The sequence below is a fragment of the Neolamprologus brichardi genome, unplaced genomic scaffold (assembly GCF_056152115.1).
Source record: "Neolamprologus brichardi isolate AB-2024 unplaced genomic scaffold, ASM5615211v1 NODE_ptg000036l+_length_2141236_cov_1, whole genome shotgun sequence".
In the NCBI taxonomy this organism is placed as follows: domain Eukaryota; kingdom Metazoa; phylum Chordata; class Actinopteri; order Cichliformes; family Cichlidae; genus Neolamprologus; species Neolamprologus brichardi.
In genome coordinates, this window is record NW_028270138.1 from 407,337 (window position 1) to 433,044 (window position 25,708).

Here is a 25,708-nt window from a genome sequence, read left to right on the forward strand (position 1 = left end):
TTTAATAGGTTATTAATGTGTATATAATGTCTCCAAAAGTTGATGCTGTTCATCTGGACATAGCTTTTTGTGGGAGAAACGTTTCGTCACTCATCCAAGTGACTTCTTCAGTCTCAGCTGACTGCATGTTTCCCTAATCAACTTTTGGAGATTTACTTACCTGGATGATTGAGTGTGCATCAAGATGAAGATGTATATAATGTGTTCATAAAGTTGATTTCACTATAGTGAACCCACTGCCATGTTTATGTTCATGGCGTTTTGGCCACATTTCTCTTTAAAGTGAGAATTTTATGGTCAGAGAGACTTTTCCTTGGATACATAAAGGATTCACGAAATAGAAATGAAATTGTTGTTGGAGTTTTTGGAGGAGGGTTTAAACATAGACTGTTTTGGTTTGTTTTTGTACAGTGTGTACAGTGTTTTTACTAAGTGATCATCAGTGTTGGGGAGTAACGGAATACATGTACCGCCGTTACGTATTTAAAATACAAAATATGAGTAACTGTATTCCGTTACAGTTACCGTTTAAAAAGGTGGTATTTAGAATACAGTTACTTTGTTGAAATAAATGGATTAGACGGCGGTACTTCCCTGTTTCATATTGTGGCGGGTCAGGCCTGTTTGGGTTTTGTTTGACAGCTACGTTCTGTTGTTCCAGGTGGCAGCATTACGGTTGCCATGGTTACAGGGTGACGCTCTCTCTGCGTGTTTCCTGGGTGAGAGAGGCCTTTTTGTTGTTGTTGTGCTAAGCTAACAGGCAGAATGCTACAGGTATAGCTCTAAAGAATGTAGCATCATGGGCAGTGTAGTCCGTGCTGCAGGGAGAATGGACTGCCATACACGTTATGTGTCTGTGAGCGAGGGAGGGAGAAAAAGGAAAAGTACGAGCTGTCATCGAGCAGAAACGGGAGCTGGAAGCATGTAAATATAATAATAACCACTGCAGCCAAGAAGAGAGCCTGACGAGCCCAGCTGTAAGTAAGCTATTAAGACTCGACTGTACACCGTGTTCGTGTTTTCCTCTGAAACAATAAGTTCTGTTGGAGCAGCCTTTCAACGCCTCTCTCTGTCTCTGCTAGCAAAGTTGACCCAGACAACAAAGTAAAGCTAGTTTTCAGCTACGAGCCGACAGGAACCCACCGTATTAGCCAGAGGTCCCTTTACTACGGTTCGGAGCCGCGGACCTTCAGTAACAGTAATAAATCACAGCAATAGTACATTCATGTAGTTGTAAACAGCATGATAATATATTAAGTAATCCAAAGTATTCAGAATACGTTACTCTCATTGAGTAACGTAACGGAATACGTTACAGAATACATTTTGGGACATGTAATCTGTAATCTGTAATGGAATACATTTTAAAAGTAACCTTCCCAACACTGGTGATCATAAACATAAGGAAGGTGGAAAATAACACAATTTGTTTCTTTTCTCTTTTTTCCTGTTCTATAAATTGGCTTCCTCTTTTCTCAGATCTCATGTGAATGAGCTTTATCTACTTGATTAATTCACCATGGTTGCATGAGCTGTTCCTCCCATCTGTTGTAATACTAATGCAAAATTATTCAGACATGTATAGCCTGGGGACAAGAAGATCTGTGACACATCCATGTAAAAAGCCGCTGTCAAAAGCAGTATTACGTTTAATAAGATGTAATTTTATTACCTAACAAGGTGTGTGTTTACTTATTAAATCATTTAAAGGTGTTGTAGCAACAGGCCATAGGGAATGCCTATGCCTGGAAGAAGAGAGACGTATCACTGCTTCGAATAATATCCTGCAAAGACATTAACATAATAAACCACCATTTTGCAGAAGACAATAGTTAACCAACTAAAGTACTTTGAACCAAGAAAAGGCAAACAAAAAACAGACAAACTGTGATTGGGAAGCTTGCACGTCTGAGAGTGTGGTCTATTGAATTGACTGAGGCTGATGATAAGTCTTACCAAAGCGTTCCAGTCATGCATTTTAAACGTCTCACACTGAATGTGTGGATAGAATATGTTTTCTCGGAGAGACTTCCAGTGCAGTGATGGAGGTAGCTGCGTGAAACTTCTGCTTCTGGCCCGTTTTATGCCAAAGCCTCTGAAATTCCAAATATTAACAAGATAAGCAGCTGAAAGTGAATAACTAGGAAGGGACTATGGTGAAGGATAAATGCTGCAAGACGAAAACCAAGAAACGAGTCGAAACTACGACGGTGATGGATACTGATGAAAGTGAAGTCAACGAGGAGGGCGACATTTTGGCTAGTGCTGAGGCCACTGCTAGCAGAAATGCTGAAATGGATGAGGGCGACAAGGTTGACCTGAGAGCGATACTTATGGAAATTAAGGACTTCAGAAAAGAAAACACGCAACAGTTTGAAGAAGTCAAGGCCGAAATATGCAAAACCAACTTAAGACTCGAGGAAGCGGAGGGACGTATCGTGGACACGGAGGAACGGGTTCAAACGGTGGAGGACGTGGTATTTAGCTACTTAAACTACAATCCAAGCTTGCGTCTCAGTTCGCCGATCAAGAAGGGCGCTCCCGCTGAAATAATGTCAGGATATATGGAGTCGTGGAGAACAAAGAGAAAAGTGCGCCCACTATGATAGACTTTGTTGAAAATCTTCTGAGGGAGAACCTGAAACTCCCCTCGACTTTGAACTTAGACACTGAGCGAGCGCATCGTGCCCTTGCTGCCCCCCCCAGATGGTACCCCGCCTCGGTCCATCATTGTTCACTTTTTGAGTTACAAGACTAAGGAAGAAATACTCAAAAAAGCATGGCAAATGAAGGGATTTCAGTGGAAAGGTAAACAGATGAATATGGACCAAGACTACGCTCCCAACGTCCTCAAACAGAGAAGGCATACACAGAAGCTAAGATGGACAACATCTTCCACCCCATGCAGGAGACTCTGACAGCACTGAGCAGCTCCTTCAGTGGCTGCAGCACCCACGGTGTGGGACGGAGAGATTTCGCAGGTCTTTCCTCCCCACTGCTGTCAGACTCCAACTGATCAACACACACATCCACACATGTGTATTAACACTAAGTGCAAAACTCTTTTTCTGACAAAGTTGTATTTTTACTCAGTTGTATAAAGCATTTGTATTCTATTTTTATCCTATTGTATATTTTATTCTATTTATTCTACTGTATATAGTATTTTGTTTTATTCTATTCTGTACAGTTGTGTACTGTGTTTCATTCTTATTGTATTCTAATTTTTGCTATATAACTTTTGCACTGTCCACTTCCTGCTGTGACAAAACAAATTTCCCACGTGTGGGACTAATAAAGGTTATCTTATCTTATCTTATCTTAAGAGAACCCTAAAACAGTGAGGGATACGCTTCCAGACACCGTTCCCTGCGAAACGTTGAGTATTCTACCTGAATCGAACAGCATTCTACGATACCGCTGAAGAGGCGACGAAGAACATGTTCGACAGGGGCCTCCCAATAGCGATCTACAAGCCCCGAGAGTCGCCGTTGGCACAGATCAAGAAACTGATATGGACCACGAAAGGGAACAAGAGAGAAAAGCGATCCACACTGGAGCGCCCGAGTCAAATGGACTCTGTGTCAGTCAAGGAGAGACTGCAACAGTATAGAAGGGACCCGCAATAAATGCATCACTATTACAAGTAAGATGTCGAGGCATATTAACCAGCTACAGGTACAATAACTTATCCTTTCCGAATTGCCTGCTTTTTATTTATTTTTATTTATTTTAATTATTCCTTTTGTAAACTCTGCTGACTTCAGGCAAAAAGAGACAATATAATGATAAGGGAAGAGAAATGCACAATATTTAGAGCTACCGCCTTGTTGTAATTAAGAGGCTGGGAGTACTGCCTCATGCATGGTGGGAGAATTGCACAAGGACGTCTTCCAATCAGGGGGTCCACTCTAGAGTGGGTGGCGGTCCCCCTTAAAGACTTATTACACCAGATCTTACAGGGTTTCCTTATTTATTTTTCCCCCTTTCTTGTCAAATTTTCATCATTGGTTCTATTGTTATCCTGTCAGCTGTGGTTCTGTGCAGCACTGTTCAGACAACGTGGCATTCCTAGGCTTATTTCGACAATAATGTTCCACCTTAAAAATGGAAAACACTGTTAATATCAGCTCCTTTAATGGAATAGTTAGCCCACAAAAAGAGCCAAGATACTGTCTAAACTAGCCCTACTACAGGAAACGCTCTTGTCAGACCAAGAACACAAAAAACTGGAGTGAGGCTTTAATAAACATGTTTATTCATCATCATATAAGTCCGGACACCGCAGAGGAGTTGCAATATTGGTATCACAACAGACTTGTTTTGAATTTTTATCTGACAAAAGAGATAGGGAGGGCTGATATGTACTGGTAAAAGGGAGAATTGACAGTTTTCTGGTGACAATCCTTAATATATACACTCCCCCTGGGAGCGACCGGAGTTTCTATAAGCTGAGCTGATGGCATCTGAAACAGAAGGAATGCTGATATGTGGAGGGGACATGAATATCCCAGCCCATACTAAATAATGAGGACCAGATTGAAAATTTCTCTAAAAGTTCTCTAAACCTCCCGAAGGTCTCAGAAGAGGAGAACAGCATGTTAACTAAAGAAATTATGGATAAAGAAATCAGTGTTGCAATTGCAAGACTAAAGCCGCACAAGACCCCTGGCATGGATGGTTTCACTGGTGAATGGTATAAGACCTACAAGGAGGAATTAACTCCTAGGCTGAAGGCAGTGTGCAACTGGGTCCTTAAAGGAGGGGAGGTCCCTCACCATCATGTCTGTTGTTCCTAAGGAAGGAAAAGATCAATTGAACTGTGGGCACTATTACCAATATCAGTATTAAACCTGGATTATAAAGCATACACATCCATAATAGCCAAACGACTTAATAATGTTATACCCAAATGTATTAATCTGGATCAAACCAGGTTTATCCGTCAGAGGCAGACCCAAGACAGCATTAGAAGGACTCTCCACGTCATATATCACTTTAAAAGGAATAATCTAGAGGCAATGCTGATGGGTTTAGATGCTGAAAAAGCATTTGACTCAGTAAGATGGTCATTTCTCTATAAAGTTCTAGATAAGTTTGGATTTCATCAGACACTCACTGAGACAATTCAAACAATTTACAACAAACCAACAGCAAAAATTCAAATAAACAGCAGCCTATCAAAACCATTTATCCTTGAAAGATCATGCCGACAGGGTTGCCCGCTATCTCCGTTCCTATTTGCTTTGTTCATCGATCCCCTTAGTCAATATATAAGACAAGATAACCAAATTAAAGGGATCAGTGTCCAGGGAGATTATCAGAAGCGCTCTCTTTTTGCCGATGACATTTTAATCTACCTAGGCCACAGAGTGAATCTCTAACCAGAACAATGACAATATTAGAGGAATTTGGGTCATTATCAGGCTATAAATTAAATTTTCAAAAAACGCAAGTTATGACCTTCAACTTCCAACCTGGGGTTGAACTTAAAAAGAAGTGCAATCTCAAATGGGGCAAAGACTCAATAAAATATCTTGGGGTGATATTGTGCAGAGACGAGAAAATGCTTTTTGAACTACGGCCCATTAAACACAAAAAATGAAGTCGGATTTAATGAGGTGACGCCTCATTCCAACTTTGGGCCTAATTAACAGGATAGTATCAATGAAGATTAGCATTCTGCCACGCCTGCTTTATCTTTTCCAAACTCGCCCCATTGAAATCCCAAAACAACAATTCGTGGAATGGGACAAGATAGTTTCCCACTATTTATGGTTGGGGAAAAAAACAGGGTAAGATACAGTAGACTACAATTACCAAAGGACAAGGGTGGTCCATCTTTACCATGTCTGAAGGACTATTATTATTCTGCCCAGCCATTAGTTTGTTTATGTGATTCTTTGTTTAAATCTCGGTGGAAAGACGTAGAAGAACGAGCTACTAATGGCCAACCAATCCAAGCTATGATAGCGGATGGTAAACTAAAGTCACATTTGACAGATCCTGATAATCCCTGAATAAGATCAACTTTTAAGATCTGGAAGGAGGTGTGCAGAGAGAAGAAGCTAAACAAGGCAGAATGGATGCTAAGACGGTGTGCTTTTGATACAGGGTTCCCACCCAACCAGGGTGACAGAAGGTTTCGAGAATGGAAATTGAAAGGCCTTACTTCTTATTTGACATTCATGAGGGGGAACTAGCAGATTTTCAGACTCTAAAGGCAACACAGGGTTTAAACAATCAAGATTCCTTTAGATACTTACAGATGACAAACAGACTTTAGGAAATTGTAGGGCCCAGTTGGGAGGAGAAGGGAAACAGAATTCTAAATACATTTCAAATGGCTTATAACGTTAACACTGTGGTTCGGAAGGTTGTTGTCAAGCTCTAATCAAGGATTTCAAGAAAATAAATCTACCAGTACTTTGTATGTTTAAAAAAATGGGAGAAAGAAACAAGCTCAGTGATGGAGGACAAAGGTTGGGACCTGTTATGTAAAGTGCAATGGGAAACAACCTGCTCATCCAATTGGAGAGAGTTTGGCTGGAAAAATATAATTCGTTTCTTTCTTACCCCAGACCAAAAAAGCCATCAAAATGACGATTTTAGGTGCCCAACTCCCCTTTGATTTCTTACATATGTACTTAGGCCAGGAACCCCTAAATATAACCACTCCAGCAGATAAATGCCTACTGAGAATTATTATAATGTCAGCTAAGAAAACATTGACTAGGCATTGGCTGCAACCAAACGTACCAGGAATACAAGAACTTTACAATACTGTGTACCAAATATTTGTAATGGAGAGGCTTACTATGTCTTTGCGGCTTCAAAGAGACAAATTGGGGTGGCTGTAGCTCAGGCGGTAGAGCAGGTCATCTACTGATTGGAAGGATGGTGGTTCGATTCCTGGTTTCCCCTAGTCTGCATGCCAAATATCCTTGGGCAACATACTAGCCCTAAGTTGCTTTCTGATGCATCCATCGAAGTATGACTGTGTGTGAACGTTAGTTAGAAAGCACTTAGAAAATGTGCTTGTGCGAATGGGTGAATGAACAAGTTGTGTAAAGTGCTTTGAGTGCTCAGAAGAGTTGAAAAGTGCCATATAAGAACCAGTCTATTTACCATTACAGATTCAACAAACTCTGGTCCAGATGGACCCAGTACATTAAAGAGCTAAGAAGTGATTTTTTTTAAATGACTCTCCTTACTTAGGTAAGCAACTATAAGGTGGACATCACACCAAGATTGGATCAACTGCCTGCACTTGTCCGGCTGGGTGTGTGTTTGTTTTTTGATTTCTTCTTTGGTGCTATTGTTTGTTGGTTTCTTTCCCTATTATGAAAATGTTGTCCAGATATATATATATTCCAAATAAACACTCTATATACAGGGGGAAGGTGGGGGAGAAAAACAACTGGGAACTATTGCTTACATCTGACTACAGTTTTGAGAAATTGAAATTCTGTTGGATATATTGACCGAATATGTATATGGCTATTTGATCTTTGTCCCCATGTATGTTGTAAAGTTCCTTGTGTAAATTCTTTGTACAAGATCACCAATAAAAACTACAAATATAAAAAAAAGAATATGCTTTCTCAGTGGATAACAATAGCCTTTTGCAACTGTGTGTACTTAACGCTCAAGGAGAATAAAAGCAAGGCTTCAAGGTACACAAAAAGGAGTAGAGCTCAAATGGTGTCAGAACAGGACTTTATCACATGTGAACCTGGTAATAACCCAAACCCTAGGAATTTAAACAAGTAGCATCTCTAAACTACTTATCATGTAGGGAAACAAGGCCGAACTCTAGGGTAAGACATCAGCATTTCCCAGAGGATGAAGGGAACATCCTATTTAATGACACCTTAAAGGGCAGGCAATGTTCTGTTCCACAAAGCCTAAACATACCTTAAAGGTGTGAGTCTAAATATCATGATACCTTTATAGAATAGAATAGAATAGAATAGAATGCCTTTATTGCCACTATACAGTTGTACAATGAGATACAGAGCATCTCCTACTCAGTGCAAACATGCTTGGGGGGGGGCACAGTTCTGCAGCGCAGAATGGATAGTATTAACAGGGGGAAAAGATATATATATATATAAATTTTATATATATATAACATGTACAAATATACAAGCCGATTTAAAAAGAAGTAATATGTAATAAATAGTGTTGTGTATATACAGTTGGGTTATTGCACATAGAAATGGTATTGCACAGTGGTGGTCCATAGAGGAAGGGGGGGAGAAAAGGTAAAGAAAAAAAAGAAAGGGGGAGGGGGGGCTGTGTTATCGGTGCATGTGTGAGTTCAGGGTGGTTGTGGCTTTGGGGAAGAAACTGTTTTTGAGTCTGTGGGTTTTTGTGTTGATGCCCCTGTAGCACTTCCCTGAGGGAAGCAGGCTGAACATGTTGAAACCAGGGTGGGAGCTGTCCTTGATGATGTTTGCTGCTCTGCTGAGGGAGCGGGAGGAATAAACGTCCATCAGCGAGGGGAGAGGGCAGCCGATGATCTTTTGTGCTGTCTTGACCACACTCTGAAGCCTCACTCTATCCGCCTTGGTGCAGCTGCTGTACCATACCGTGATGCAGTAGGTTAGCAGGCTCTCAATGGACGAGCGGTAGAAGGTCAGCAGCAGGTTGGAGTTCAGCTTGTACTTCCTCAGCACTCTCAGGAAGTGCAGCCGCTGTTGGGCCTTCTTGACGACCGCTGAGATGTTGTCTGTCCAGGAGATGTCAGCAGAGATGAGGACACCAAGGAACCGGAAGGTGTGGACCCTCTCCACACACTCCCTGTTAATGTAAAGGGGGCCAAGTCAGTGCTGTGCCTCCTGAAGTCAACAATGAGCTCTTTGGTTTTCTTAGTGTTCAGTGCCAGGTTGTTTTCTGAACACCAGGCTGCCAGCTTCAGGACTTCCTCTCTGTAGGCTGCCTCGTCTCCCTTTGAGATGAGTCCGCCTACCGTGGTCCTTTGTCCTGTCCCAGCGGAGCAGAGTGCGGCCTGCTAGCTGCACGCTAGCATCAGGTACTCCTGGGTGAAGCCAGGTTTCGGTGATGATCAAGGCACAGCAGTCACGAACATAGCGATTTCCCACTAGTTGTAGTTCCAGGTCATCCGTTTTTTGCACGAGGGATCTGGCATTGGAGAGAGAGAGGCTCGGCAGAGGTGGCTTGTGTGGTTTGTTTTTTAGCCTCAGCATAATGCCGGACCTACGGCCCCGCTTTTGCTTCCTCTCCCTCCGTCTGCGCCGCCACGTAGACCTGATAACAATCCACGGGGAGCCCGGTGGTCTCGCTATGTGATCTAGGATGTTGTGCGTGCGAAGAAAGTCCAGTGAAACAGATGTTTGATGCTGGTCACCGATGTCTATGAGGCTCTGGCGGGTGTAGCAAACTTTGAAAGCAGAGCCGATAGTGCAAAAAAAAATAATAAGACGGACATACAATCTAAACAAACTAAACAAAGGGAAGGAGTACTGAGACGGTGCAACAGTGTGCGCCGCCATCTATCACCATACATGTACGAAGAATAACAAAATACATGCAGAAGTGATTTTTCTTATGTGATGTTCATGTGAAATTGGGATCCCTGAGTTTTGGACTCTGGACTTTGACTGATTGTGCAGGTTATTATTACCAGTGTTGGGTAGTAACAGAATACATGTATTTAAAATACAACATATGAGTAACTGTATTCCGTTACAATTACTGTTTAAAAAGGTGGTATTTTAGTTACTTTGTTGAAATAAATGGATTACGGATTATGGATTTTCCTGTTTCACATGTTAGGCTATGCTCTCTCTATTTTTGGTAATTCCACACCGGTGGAAACCCAAAGAAAACACGCATTAAGAGGCTCTAATGCCTGTGTCTCAATGTCATGGCCCATGTCGCCTCTACTAGACCCCACATAATTGACGTGAAGAAATATTTTTAAAAATTATTATTCAAAAAATGATTTAATATGAAAGCAATAGGCAGAGTGTTACAGGCATAGCCCTAAAGCATGCAGCCTGATGGGCAGCTCAGGGGGTTGGGAAGCGCATCTGTAACCGGAAGGTCATCGGTTCTCTCCGGGCTCTCTGTCCTGGTCGTTGTGTCCTTGGGCAACACTTTACCCTCCCGCCTACTGGTGTTGGCCAGAGGGGCCGATGGCGTGATGGCCGTGTCAGTCTTCCCCAGGACAGCTGTGGCTACAACTGTAGCTGCCTCCACCAGTGTGTGAATGTGAGAGTGAATGAATAGTGGAATTGTAAAGAGCTTTGGGTGCCTTGAAAAGCGCTATATAAATGCAATCCATTATTATTATTACTGTGTTCGTGTTTTCCTCTGAAACAATAAGTTCTGTTGGAGCAGCCTTTCAACACCTCTCTCTGTCTCTGCTAGCAAAGTTGACCCAGACAACAAAGTAAAGCTAGTTTTCGGCTACGAGCCGACACGAACCCGACGTATTAGCCAGAGGTTCCTTTACTACGGTTCGAAGCCGTGGACCTGTTTTATATAAGAATAGTTTTCTATACGAGATCGCTGCAAAAAGTGCAGCCTTACCTAATGTCCACCTACTGTTACTCATTTATATTAAGATTTAAACATCTAGTTGGTGTTGGTATGGAGAGTAACCTTCAGTAACAGTAATAAATCACAGCAGTACTACATTCATGTAGTTGTAAAAAGCTTGATAATATATTAAGTAATCCAAAGTATTCAAATGCGCTACTGTCATTGAGTAACGTAATAGAATACGTTACAAAATACATTTTGGGGCATGTAATCTGTAATGGAATACATTTTAAAAGTAACCTTCCCAACAATGATTATTACCACCGTCCCCTTTAGATGGATGTATGAACTAGTTTGATATCACTTGTCATAGTGATATCAAACTAGTTCATACAACCAAGAAAGGCTTAGTTTCTGTGTAAGCCTTCTAACATTTGCATCATTTTTTATATTAACTCAAGAGATAATCTTTTCCTAAATCTTACCCAGTAGTTTTGAGGTTTAAACTGGGGGGGCTGTAACTCAGAAGGTAGAGCAGGTCCTCAACAAATAAGAAGGTTGGTGGTTTGATTCCTGGCTGCTCCATCTGCATGCCAAATATCCTCGGACAAGATAATAGCTCCAAGTTGCTTTCCAATGCATCCACTGGAGTGTGTGAATGTTAGATACAAAGCACTTTTACACAGAAATAAAGTTTGTATTTATGGGTGAATTAGGCATGTTGTAAACAGTGCTTTGAGTGCTCTGGGAGAAGAAAAGCGTAGAGATCCAGAAAAGTGCTATATGAGAATCAGTCCATGTAAGCGTACGTTATTTCTTTACTTCCTGTATAATTACATTTAGGGCCCCAGCAAAAAGTCAGATGTGTTTGTACTACTACCAACACAACCTTTTCCCCACATGTAATCTTTCATGAGAAAACTCTGAATTGATAATGTCAAAGTGTAACTAACCTTGAAGAAGGTCATGGATGCGCCGTCTTCTACAACTCCATATTCTATCTTTGTCTGCTTGGCCAGATCATCAGCAGAGTCGATAGGCGACTCCATCCTCTCCACAGTTAGGAAGGCTGCTAAGTTTGCCGTGTAGGAGGAGATAATGATGAGTGTGAAAAACCACCAGATTCCTCCTACAATTCTGGTGGAGAGGGCTTTCGGCATGAGCTCAGATCCTGAATGGAAGGAGCAGAGGAGCAGGTGAGGCTGAAGACAAGATTAGGTTTGTGAGTGGGCAACACCCAGACTGGGCCCGGTCTCTGCATCTGCTGCCTGGATCACACACTCAGACACAAACACAAAGATTGGACAGAGTGGGCAGCCACATGGTTGAATATTTCCCTTATGTCTTCTCTTTAACTTTGGAACTAACCTAGTTAAAACAAGCAAATTAATAAATTCTTAATTGCAGTAGTAGTAGTAATTAATGCCTTAGACAAACCAAAAGTCTTTACTCATGCTACCCATCTCTGACAGAGCACTGCTATAACAGGATTTCATAAAATTGGATTGGACCACAAGATAACAATGTGTCAAAAAGCTGAATATTCCAAATGTTCCAAATCAGTACAAATAATGAACAATAAAATGTTATTTTGGCTCTTAAATGTCAACAATTTACTGATTCCTTATTTTTTAAGCTATTTAAAAACATTCTGAATACATCCTGTCTTATATACTGACATTATGGAGGTGCAGAGGATAACACTGTTAACTCATAGAAGACCTGAAGGTGGTGGCTGGAGAAAGGGAGAAGCAGCATTTCCCGAGTGAAAGGTGATGATAGGCCAACGATAGATTCATACGATACAATAAGTCTTATGTTATCACATGGTGGCAACATCTCCCTCTGTATCGTCTCGATGCTCAATCATCCAGGTTAAGTTGATTCTGTTCATCTGGACGTAGTGTTGTCATTGGGAGAAACGTTTCCTCTCACTGAAAACGCTACATCCAGATGAACAGAATCAGCTTTTGGGGATCTCCCTCTGTATAATCTGTAAATCTCTGAACTTTTGTACTGATATGTCGTTAAAAAAATACATGCATACAACTGCACACCTGTCTTTTTGACCTGGCTGCAGTGGCAGTGGCGCAACACACAAAGGTTACAAAAATACAACGTGCATGAAGTGACAACAAAAAGGTGGAAAACGGTAGCAAATGCAACGTCATTTTTGGCTCACGCTGCCGTGGAAAAGGGCCGTGCAGTGAACATAAAAATGGCTGCTGCTCCCATGACATGCACACAGTGCTACAAAATGATAGATGCAACACTGTGGTGCAATATTTTAACAAAAGGTTCAAGAAGGTTCTTGATAAGGTACAAAGACTGAGACAGAGATTTACAGACACTGAATGCTCTCTTAATTCATCGACCTTTCAGATTTGCAACTAATTACCAAAGTGAAATTACATGTCAGCTTTTCCAAAAGATAAACTCTGCATAAAAACTCTGCCTTCAGGCAACTGCTGTTGTGATTTAGTGCAATATAAATAAAACTGAATTGAATAAAAATCTCAGTAGATTTATTGTGATTCCACTGATTGTGGCCATTTCTACAAAGTATAGCTGATGCTTAGCTTAGCTGCTGTAAAGTTTGCACTGACTCGGCCCTGATACGTTTCTGGTTTATTTTCTTTCTTCTTCTTCTCCTAAGACACTTTTGACACTATAACACACTTTATACACCACTTAAATAAATCTCCAAAAGTTGATTCTGTTCATCTGGACGTAGCGTTTTCTGGGAGAAATGTTTCGTCATCATCAGGTGACGTCTTCAGTCTCAGCTGACTGCAGGTTTCAATCTTATAAACAGAACATTTGCATAATGACTGAAACCAGCCCACTGAAGGAACAATGGGCTGGGAGGTCAGTTCCTTAATCATAATTATGCAAATTCTCATGACCATTGATCAACAACCACTGATCATTGACCACTGATCAATGCCCATGAGTACCATTCACAGAGAGTTGGGGAATGGCTGCAATCACAGCATTGTAAGATGGCGAAAGATGTACCCTTAGGCCCCCTCCTCGATTCAGAGATGGTCTTTTCCTTTTCACGTACATGGCCTCCTTGACTCCGCGCTCAAACTGGCTGGTTTCAGTCATTATGCAAATGTACTGTTTATAAGATCGGGGAAAACTGCAGTCAGCTGAGACTGAAGAAGTCACCTGATGAGAGACAAAACGTTTCTCCCAGAAAACGCTACGTCCAGATGAACAGAATCAGCTTTTGGAGATTTACTTTCCTGGATGATTGAGCATGCATCAAGACACTTAAAGTAATGGCAGGGTCTTTTTTTTATTAAGTATTATCCAGAATGTATGCAGAGGATGAATGAATGTATATGTGGGGGTAGAGTGGGAGTGAGGGAGGTTTGTTGCCCATATGAGGAAAGTGGGTCTGAGTTACAGCAGGACTATTTTATTTAAATGGCTTAAGCAAATCTGGGATTTTTCACATTCACTCAGAGAGAAAGCTCTTAGAGTCAGAGAGATAGAAATTTAAGAACCCTGTGTGCCACTCCCTCTGTGAGAGCCTCGATCCTAATACTAACTTCTCATCAAGCTGTCTTTCTTTCTCACAGTCCCTGAGTGAGCTGTCTAGTAGGGAGGGAGTATGCAGTGAAAGACATGGCAGCCAGCTGCAGCTTAAACCTGTTTTATGGATTTTGCAATGGAGTGTGCGCAAGGTGGTTCATGCCTACCAACGTTCTTTCATAGTCCAGTGCCTTCACAACTAATGACATTGCATGGAAACATACATTCTCTCAGAATATGTAGTGGTATGATGTAACACAAAGCTAGAAAAGGTATTTGGACATAAGGAGAAAGACAGGATTGTATTGGTTAAATGCTTAATTATTACATTCGATCGTGGCTCAAGAGTTGGCAGTTCATCTTGTTGCCGGTTCGAGCCCCGGCTCTGACAGTCTCGGTCGTTGTGTCCTTGGGCAAGACACTTCACCCGTTGCCTACTGGTGGTGGCGCCAGTGTCCGGCAGCCTCGCCTCTATCAGTGCGCTCCAGGGCAGCTGTGGCTACAATGTAGCTGCCATCGTGTGTGTGAATGTGTATGAATGAAGTGTAAAGCGCTTTGGGGTCCATAGGGACTAGAAAAGTGCTATACAAATACAGGCCATTTACCATTTTACATTATCAGGAGGTTTTTTTTTTATCTTTAATGAGAGTGTTAGTTGGAGACTTTCATTTGCACTCACTGGTTTGGTAGAATTTAAAACCACTACTGTCTGTAACGTGCAGGAAATATGGTTTATGTTAATGCACATTTTTATGGAGTTAATAAATCCTCCCTATCTATTAAAAGGAGCGACAATAGCGGGAATACAAGAAATATAAAACAAATATGTTCTGAATAAAGAAATGTAATTCCTGCAAAAATACAGTAATTGTAAAATGTTCCTAAAATATTGTTATATTGGCATTAAATCTTTAGCTAAAGTTTAAAATGGTATGAAAAGTGATTTGTGATTTGAAAGCAGTAAATTATTAGGTATATTCAACCATGGCAATAAAATCACCCATTTTGTCCATTTTTAAAACCACAACTCAACATGAATGAGAACAAACACACATTCATCAGTGCTGGTAACAATACAATGTTTGTTCTGTGTGGGACCCATGACCAGCAATCAGATGCAGGTAACACCAGGTTTGGACTTTTTATACTTTTGCACCAGAACAGAAAACAGTGGACGACCTTCAGAGAGGCGAGCGTAGACCAAACAGAGCCTGGTTGGGGCTGACTGTCATGTACCCAAGGTAACGTCATGACCAAACAGCACGTCCCACAGTTTTCTGGGGGGTTAGGCAAGCCGCCCGGCAGGGGAGCCTCTCCACAGTGCAGACCAGCATACTGTTATGTAGCTACTGTGTGTTTGTCGAGACTAGTCCCACAGTCTTCTGGCTCCACATCTTCTCAACATGATGTCTCCATCATCTACTCTGCTGACTTTTTAGTGAACACTAAACTACAATTCAAGCTACACTACATGACATTTACTGAACTCTTTGTCAGATGCTACAAACGTATGCTGAATGCTTATCAGATGTTTTCATTTGCTTTGTTGGGGTAAAGATATGAAAAAATCTATAATTTTATTTACTTGTTCAAAGTAACTGGAATACTTATGGATCTGTGTTACAAGCTAATCTGGAAATATTAGTAAGCATGGTCTATAAGTAAGTGCTAGCATCCCACTAGCTAAGAGAAACATATGCTATATAAATGCCAATGAGTGATTGAGTAATGCAGATAGTTTTGTTGTTCTGAGACCTGTATAGTTCATCTGAAAAGTGTTCACAGTGCTTCACCTGATCCATATTTGTTTCATGTTAAATTTTAAATGATTAAATTAATTATTCACCTCAAAATTCTAATCACAAAACTCCTTGATGACAAAGTGAAACAAAGTTTTCTTGAAAACAAAAATGTAACATGTATAAAACGTTTTGGGCTCAGCTGCATTCTGTTTCCAGTGATCATCTGTCGGATGTTTCTACAACTTTGTACGTCAGAGCACAAAGTAAACCATGAAGTCCAAGGAACTGCCTGTAGACCTCTCAGACATGGTTACTTAGAGGCACAGATCTGGGGAAGCGTATAGAACGATTACTGCAGCATGGCTGTCCCAATGAGTGGCCTCCATTATCTGTAAATGGAATAAGTTCCTAGAGCTGTCCATCTGGACAATCTGAGTGATTAAGGTGACCAAGAATGTGACGGTCACTGTGACAGAGCTGCAGCATTGCTCTGTGGAAAGATGAGGACCTTCCAGAAGGACAAACATTTCTGCAGCTCTACACAAATCATACCGGTATGCCAGAGCTGCCGAGCCTCAGTGAAATAGTTTTCTCAACTTTAGTTATACGCAACCATTTTTTCACTTTGTGATTAGGGGTGTAAAAAGTAATTCTGAGGTGAAAAACGAGTCTAATCCATTAGTTTAGATTAGTTAGAGGAATAAAGCTGCAACAGGTGTGTAACAAGTAAATGTTGTGACTACTTTCTGGCCCTTCGAGCTGACCGATGTTGTGATTTGGCGCTGGATATAAAAAATGCACTGTAATTTCCCTGGTAGAGCTGTTCAGTTTTCATCATGTGAGCTAAAGTACTTCGATGGGCTTTGTGATTTATATTATTCTCTCTATTTTAGTTCACCCTGCTGAAGTTTCACTGGGAAGGCCTTGAACAAGTCTGATGGAGCCTGTTGCAGCGCAATAACCATCCTGGCTCTATGAACGACATCAGCGACTTCCTAGTGTGTTGGTTGTGCAGATAAATGCTCTCTCTATACTGTGTGTGTAATCAAGAAAAAGTTCAAAAGGATTACTTTTACTATAGTCAGAAGTTTCATTCTTTTAGTTCTGTGAGTACAAGAAATGAACTTGGCCACTATCATCTGTGGTGTTTTTGGAGCTACGTAACCTGATTGGAAAACATTATCTTTCTTTGAGGCCTAATGTCTACATAATTTGCAGGAAGACCACAGCACACTGATGAGATGGGAAATAGTTTAAGCCATAATGACAGTCCAGTGTGGAAGCGATGATAGAGTCTGGACAAAACCATCTGCACAGCTAGCTGCCATTAAAGGCAAGCTTTCTTATTTTCCTTCTTGTCATTTGCATAAACTGATCCTTTAACACAATCTGGAATCTTGCAGCTACTTCCCTTAATGCTCCATTCCAGTGTTTTGTTGCAAGTCATACATACAGTATATACCATGCTTTCAAGGCTTTGCACGCAAATGTTTATGATATGACATACAGCATATCTCTTATTGTGTTATTAAATATATAAGATATTGGTCGCAAAAAAAAGTGTATACCAAGTTGGTAGCACTTTCTATTACAGCTCAGTAATAATGCAGTAATAGTAGAGTAACAAGGGGAAACAAGAGCGTAACAATGTAGTAAGTTATTAGTATGCAACTACCGAAGTAATAATCACTTAATATCCAAGTAATATCATTGTTGCAACAGTGGTTACAGCTGAGTACTGTTACGCTTAAATATATGTAATTGGATAACAAATCTGGGGTTAATAATGTGGAACTACAGCTCGGTAATAAAGTGATAATAGTAGGGTAATAATGCAGAAACAAGAACGTAATAATGTGGTAATTTTATTACGTTCAGTTACCTGCAGTAGTTTCTGTGAAATAAGAAAGAAACAGAGCTGCAAAATGCAAAACTGTCCGTTGTTATTTAATAATAAATTAATGACTAATATAATATCAAATCCCAATAATATATTAATAACCTATTAAAACAAACTTGAAAAGTGAGTGAGTATTACCTGGAAACACCTATGGTAGGTTGTGTGTAATAAGCATGAATAGAACAGCCTGCAAAGAGCTGGCTGCCAGTAGGTGGCAGACTGCTGCTGTAGGACTGCAAGGTAAATAAAACCCTTTTTTAATTCCTTAAGTTATATTTAGGACCATGTCTGTTGTAGTTATTACATCACATACTGTCAACTTACACCACGATCAAAGTAGCTAACAGCAGGTTAGTAGCTAACAGCAGGTTAGTAGCTAACGTTAGCTTACCAGATAATACTTAGACTAGTTTTAAAAACTAAGATTGCATAAAAGTAAGATCGTGATGAAATAAGCTCACCGTTATTATTGCAAATATGGATAGAGAACTAGATGTGGTTAGTTATACTTTCAAATAAGCATATATATATATATATATTTGACGAAAACTTGAACACTCCAGTTTTCATCGGTTAAGGTGAGGGGGTTGGAGGTGTGGTGTACTCAGACTACAGCACCATCAGTAAATTTTGTAGTGGTTTATTTCTGATTATAAACATAATGGTGCACTTTTTCAATAGGACTGTATCTGTGAAATTGTTGCTCAAAGAACTGCCAATTACATCACACTTGTTCTAACATTGTTGTTCTTTTAAAACTTAAACTTTAAGTTTGTTTTAAAAGTTTTTTTTACCTGCTTATTAATATGTTATTAAATAGAAACAAGCAGTTTCTGTTTCCTGCTTATTACACAAAAACTACCACAGGTAACTGAATTGTAATAACTTAGAAATTGCCACAATATTGCGCTCTTGTTTCCCCGTTGTTACTCTACTGTTACCACGTTATTACTGAGCTGTAATAGAAAGTGCTATCATAGTGTTTCTATTTCCATTTCTGTTAATTTTCTCAATCTAAGGGTGCTGATTAGTTGAGAAGATTTGGCAGAAGGAAAAAAACAAACACAGAAAAAGTTTACATTCTCACAGAAAGTCATACATCTGATCCATCTCACATGTTCTGGGTGGGGATACCTACCTGTTGTGATGGCAGTTAATAGGTCAGGAATGTGAGGAGGGAGAAGGAAAGCATGCAGGAGCACCACTGTCATATACTAATCACATTGCTCAAAGTCTTCTCAAACCATCCTGCTGGACTACACGTAAAGCATCTAGCTACATGCACAGAGGCCCCCATGCATGGTCATGGGCCTGGTCAAAGAGCAAGGTCGACCCCCAGCAAAAAAGTGGGACTTGTGCTAGAAAAAGGGGGGAGGCAGAGGCGTCTACCTTGCTGCATGAGAGCTCCAACTCCGAACCAGAAACTATTAAGCAGGGTGAAATTGTTTTCCACTACATCCGAGTCAGGGTTGCAAGGGTGGGGGTTATACCACTCGTAGGGACTAAACCTGTGACAATTAACAGAGAACATACACACACACACATATTTTTACTGCAGCTGCATAAAGACAAGAGTATACACTGAAAGAGACCAAGAATGGTCTTCCTACCTGGGGAGACAAAGGAAAGAACACAAAGGTTAGTTAATGTTCAGAGACACTTCCCAAATCAATAAGCATTGCTATGCCAGCATGCTTCAGATCATGTTGCTGTTAATTTGATTCCTTAATGAGTAGCTCAGTTATCAAGATACAGCCTAAAAATTCTCATCTGAATTCCCTTTGTGTGTTTTTCAATTTCATTACCACAGAATGGTTGGGGAGTGGGTTTGAGCAGCACTGATAATCCAAAGTGCCTCGTCATGTGGATGTGCTCATATCAAAGGCAGTTCCCGCTGTAATTTAATCGATGGCTTCTGAAAATAACTCCATCGCCAGCCGAGAAAAGAACTAATAATCCTTATAATCTTGAAGGAGCATTAATATTCAGCAGATCAAATGGTTCATTCCCATCATGCCCACGCCAGCCCTGCTGATCCCGCTCATTCAAAGCACTCTTCAAGCAAAGAGAGTTCTCGTTTATTCATGTTAAATAAAACTGACATTAGATTAGTAAAGGTTGATTGGTCTACAGTTAAGCGTCCTGACCTGATTTGGTTTGTGTTGAAGTAGAAGGGGGAACCAGCCCTCTATCTCCACTCAGCCCGACACACAGTAATCTGAACAATTAAATGGAAAATGTAGGTTTAGTTCGGAGCGAGACGTTTTACTTTTCTGGAAGTAAAAAAGACAAAAACTCTGGAGTGGATGTTACTGATTCTAATGACATCTAATAATGATCAATAAAGTAGATAAAACGTCTGCACTTCAGCGTGTCGCGGTTGTAATCCATTACACTCTGAGTAAATACAAGACTGTTATGAAGATGTGCTGCTTTATTGATAAAATGACAGCATTTTATCAGCATTAGTTAATAATGCAGAGTTAATAACAGCATTGGTGGAGGTGTAACGCGTTACTGTAATCCGATTACTTTTTTCAAGTAACGAGTAAAGTAGGGATTACTATTGCAAAAACGGTAATTAGATTACCGTTACTTTCCCGTAGTAACGCTGCGTTACTGCATTACTAAAACCGTGATTTTTTGCGAGAATGTCTCATGACAGTGACGTAAGCGAGTGCGACGTTCGTGACAACAGCTGTGTGCAGATCAACAATGGATCATATATCGAGTGCAGAGAGAGTATGAGCGTGCAGCGTTTAAAGCGTGGAAGTACTGACCTTACTTTGAGTTTGATTCCATAAAAAGTGACAAAAACATTAGTGTCCGTTGTGCGTGGGAAGAAAACTTCTTTTTACAGCGAAAAAACCCCTAAACTTCCAAACAAGCACCGAGTAGCTACGACGTAATGGGAAACTCACAGAGAAACTCGCGGATTCTTCCACTGACCGCGGCACACCTGCACCAGGGTAAACCTCCGCCTACCCCACTCCTGCTTTACAGGTGAAAATAGAGCAACAGGACCGCTAGTCTTTGACTTTATTTATTTTCTGCTGTGTTTTACTTGCATCTATTTGAAAGACTGAGTGTAAACACAAAAAATATTTTATTTTATGTGCTGGAATGTGCAGAAAATAGGTTTAAATGTTAAACTAATTTCTTCCAGTCAGAGAATGTTGCAGATAATTAAATGTTTGCTTGATGCATAAAGTTAAAAGATTAAAACTAATAAAACAAGTTTTAAAAAGAGACTTTTCCATTTGATTACATTTTGTATGATGATTATGTAGAAAAAGTAGAATTGGGCTGAAAGATCTATCACTTTATCACCTATTCAGGTTGTAAAGCGTGTTTTAAAAAAGTAACTAAGTAACTAAGTAATTAATTACTTTTGAAAACAAGTAATCAGTAAAGTAACGGGATTACTTTTTGGGGGAAGTAATCAGTAATTAGTTACTGATTACTTTTTTCAAGTAACTTGACCAACACTGGTCTCTATGTGTTAGTCCAGGCTACACCCTGCCTCTCGTCCTGTGGGACAGGCTTCAGCCCCCCTGCAACCATGACAAGGATACGCTGAAGAGACTGGCTGGATGACAGCATGATAACCGCACACTGACCAATCTCTGTTGCTATTATATTATGGTTAGTGGCGGCGTTCCTTTTCAATCCTATAACAGTTAGAAGGGATATTGTGTATTGAATTTCATATGTGTATTGTGTGTGGATCTGTGCCCCTGATTTTTGATTTAAAACCATCCTCGGCATTAAAGCAGCTGTTCAGCTTATGATTTGCCGGCTTGTAAAATTTCAATTCAAATTGAGTTCAGCTGAACTGCGACCTTTTTGTTTTTTGTTTTGAACCCAAATTTGTTCCAGTCATATTGCAAACAGCCAGGTACAGTTCACTCTGAGCATGGTTAAGCAAAGTTGTCATTAGTATTATGTGAATGACATGTTAGGCTGCTGCTATCGGTTGGATGCAATGAAATTTACCAGAGAGAACATAGCTTAACTTGTCCCTCACTATAGAGACGGTTTGCTGTCACTTCGATCCAATTATATTTTCCTAACATTATCTCAGGTCATCTATTCTTTAGCACAGAAGCATGAAGCAAAACAGGAGAGTTCATCAGTGGCACAGAAACAATGTTTCAAGGCTCTTACTGCAATAAATGCCAATGATAATGTCTGATAATACTAATGTCAGGTGTTACTGAGAGTTCATCCTTTATGTAAGTCGCCATGAGAATGAAAAGTATTTATGTGGGTTAAAAGTATTTGACCCATTATGTAACTCAATTCTTACAATTCTTAGTTTCAATCTTACTGTTGTGTCTGTGTCATGAGGGTTTTCCATGTGCTCTGGATTTGTCCTTAAACAGAAACAAGCTAAGGTATTGCTCATTCTAAATTGGCTGTGCGTGCAGGTCAACAGCAAAGAAAAACTCTGATACAGTGCTATGGAAAAATATGTGCCTCCTTTTCACACTTCCATGTTTCGTATCATTAAAGAAATTTTAACATTAGCCAAAGATAATCAGAGTAAATACGAAATGCACGTTTTAAAAAATGATTTCATTTACTAAGAGAAAAAAAGCTCAAGTCTACCTGGCTCCATGTGATAAACGAATTGCCTCATAAATCTTGTAATTGGTTGTGCCTCCCTTGCCAAGAACTGCAATCAAGCATTTGCGATAACTGGCAATGAGTCGTTCCCATCATTGCAGTCATTGTCCTGCTGCAGAACTCAAGTGATCTTGATTTTAAGGTCATTAAGTCAGAGGCAAATTATGGCTAGTCATCCAGGTCCCACCTTCAGTATCATGTTCAGTTTAATGTTAGCTTCATGGCAGATGTAACACGATTCAACCTCCAAAAAGTTCCACTTTTGTCCTGTTTGTATATATATATATTATTTAGAATATTTCTTCTAAAAATCCTGAGAATCATTGAGATGTTTTGTTGCAAATATGAGCCTTTGTCTTTTGCCTTGGAACTGGAAATCACAGAAAATATACTTTAGTAACTAAACTCGCTAAATGTGTGTGTGTGTGTGTGTGTGTGTGTGTGTGTGTGTGTGTGTGTGTGTGTGTGTGTGTGTGCGCCCTTTACAATTTCCAAAATCCATCCTGTGGGTCAGATTGGAGTCTTTGTCCTTGCATTAGAGCACAGGTGTCCAACTCCAGGCCTCGAGGGCCGGTGTCCTGCAGGTTTAGATGTGTCCTTGATCCATCACAGCTGATTTAAACGGCTAAATGACCTCAACAAGTTCTCCAGAGGCCTGGTAATGAACTAATCATGTGATTCAGGTGACCCAGGGTGAGATCTAAAACCTGCAGGACACCGGCCCTCGAGACCTGGCGTTCGAAACCCCTGCCTTAGAGGGTACTTCACCACAAAAGGAACAATTATATACTAAGTGAGTCATCTGTATTTTGGGTTTCTAATTAGTTAGTTTAAGTTAGTTAGTTTAAGTCTATGCTGTTTGTTGGTTCACCTCACTTTATTTCATTTTCACAAATCAGGAATGAATCAGATACGAACACTTACAAAAGAAGGCTGCAAACCAGAATAAGCTGTTGGTTACATGGTGGATGTTAAGAGTTTAAAACTGGTAAAATTCACTTTTCTTAGTAGTCACTTTAATTTAAATCTAATATCCATATAGGACTGTGGGAGGAGTGACTTTAATATGAGCACATATTAACATAAATGTTATCATGAAAAGACTAAAGTCAATTATCCTTTGATAAGACAGGCAGAAATATTGTACTGTTGAAAATACAGACAAGAATTAGAAGTCAAATCATGAGTCATAGTTACAGAGTTTAGATGAGAGACATACTGCACAATACGGACAGATTATGGACGCATGATTTTATGTCTCTGTTTGTAATTGTTCTGGGAAACATTTTGGTCAGGATGCTGAGGATGTGGCAACTTTGTTCTCCAAAATGTAACAAATGGCTAACAGATGGGATTCAGAAGAGCTGGACTATGTGTTTCATCACCTGCACCAGAAGCTTTTTCTGTCATTAAGACAAACATACAGGGGATAACATACCGTTACACTGACACACAGGAGGAAACAGGGCAGGTGTCAGAACAACACAGTCATAGTTCAGCTGTGCATCCATGTAAATTAAGCCTGTAGCTGGAAAAGAAAGCGGCTCTGCTTCTACCGCTGTAGTCTCAGTCCTATTACTGTCTGTGTAGCACTCATGCTTCAGCCACTGGACCAAACAGTGACACACAATAAAACACAAGCATACAACATTAAATATGTAATGTGCAGTGATGGGAATAACAGCGTTACAAGTAACGGCGTTACTTTTTTCAGTAACGAGTAATCTAACTAATTACTATTCCTATCGTTACAACACCGTTACCGTTACTAACAAGAAAATGCGGTCGCGTTACTATTTTTCAACAAACAGATGGTTGAAGCTGTGTTCAGCTTACAGCATCATATATCAGCTGCAGGAAGTAGCTGTAAGTAATCTTTAAGCAGCTGTGCTCCTGCAGACGATCACTTTTTGGCCGACGATCACTTTTTGGCACAACACCTGGAGCTCAGGGGGCAAAACAATGACATGAGTGCTGCTGTTTGACTGAGGAAGAATAAAGTAGTTGTGGTAAACAATCACATGACCACTTACAGACAAAGCAACAAGGTGACATATACCAGTTTATAAACTGTGTTGATCGGCCACGTAAAACCAGAGTCATGATAAACTATATATACGGCATTTTTCCTCAATAGTTTCATCACGTTTACTGTCTAAGGACAGCAGCGACACCTCTCTGCTTATGAGCAAACAAGAAACAGCCCGTTAGTGTTGGTGGAAAAATGCACCACATCAACCAATCAAAAGTGATATGGCAACATGACGTTTGGTTGTTTAGGAAGAGGGGGAAGTTTTAGGAGTGACGGCGAGAGAGAGAGAGAGAGAGAGAGAGAGCAGAAAAAGAGTTTTGAGAGATTTGTGACGTTTAGCGTGTTTAGTGTAGTTAATGTGTTGTCTTGTGTAGTTAGTGTGTAGTGGATAGTTTTGTGTTGTGTGTCAGAACAATGAGGCGACTGCTGTCAGACCTGCAGGTATCAGCTGTGATGTTTCCTTTATAGTGGACAGAAATATTTGGCACAAATAATTTGTGGCATCTTATTGAAGAACAGCTGATTGTTCTGTAAACAGTTTGAAATGGTTATAAAAAAAAGGGTAAAAGGTAAATGGATACAAATAACTTGTTTGCAAAACTTGTGCATATGATTTTAAAATTGAAAATTTATATTTACATTTAAAGTTATGAAATATGATTCAATAAACATGTTTGTGGCTGTTACAGTAAAAAATATAACTCTTTCTACTCTGATTTCATGTCTTTTGTCTAATTTTAGATCAATTGTGTTAATACCTAACATTACATTACAATTACATACAGTAGTCAAAATGAAAACATGACTGTAAATTCAGACACGTGAGGTTGTGCTGAAAAGAATGAACCAAACAAGACAAATAAATCGTTTTTAAAGGTTAAATGTGGAGGAAACATCAAAAGTAGTTAAAATGGCAGATTATACCCTGGACCCCAGAGGGTTAAACTTTTTTTTAAAGTAACGCAATAGTTACTTTTCAAGTAATTAATTACTTTTAGAATCTTGTAACTCAGTTACTAACTCAGTTACTTTTTTGAAGAAGTAATTAGTAACTATAATTAATTACTTTTTCAAAGTAACTTGCACAACACTGGTAATGTGTAGGCTCTCTCTTCCTGTCTCTCACTCTCTCTCACACACACACACACACAACTTGCTTTTTATATCTGAGTGAGGGCATCCAATTGACATGATGCTTACCCTAACCATCAGCATGAATGTCTAACCCTTGCCTCCAAACTTGTGGGGCCTGGAAGGAGCTGTTGGTCCCCACAAGTATAAGTAACAGTCGGATCTTTGGTTTGATGTATAAGTGTGCACACAGACACACACACACACACACACACACAT

At 40.1% G+C, this 25,708-nt stretch overlaps 1 protein-coding gene across 3 annotated transcripts in view; it reads right to left on the bottom strand.

The window, feature by feature from the left end:
• grik2 (glutamate receptor, ionotropic, kainate 2) overlaps positions 1-25,708 on the bottom strand; it is a 350,278-nt gene that overhangs the window by 66,929 nt on the left and 257,641 nt on the right. For all 3 annotated transcript variants that reach the window (XM_087837590.1, XM_087837588.1, XM_087837589.1), the window contains exons 13-14: positions 19,087-19,205; positions 11,466-11,683 (exon numbers count right to left, since the gene is read on the bottom strand). In XM_087837590.1, the coding sequence (XP_087693716.1) occupies positions 11,466-11,683; positions 19,087-19,205 (337 nt within the window). The remainder of the gene's footprint in view (positions 1-11,465; positions 11,684-19,086; positions 19,206-25,708) is intronic.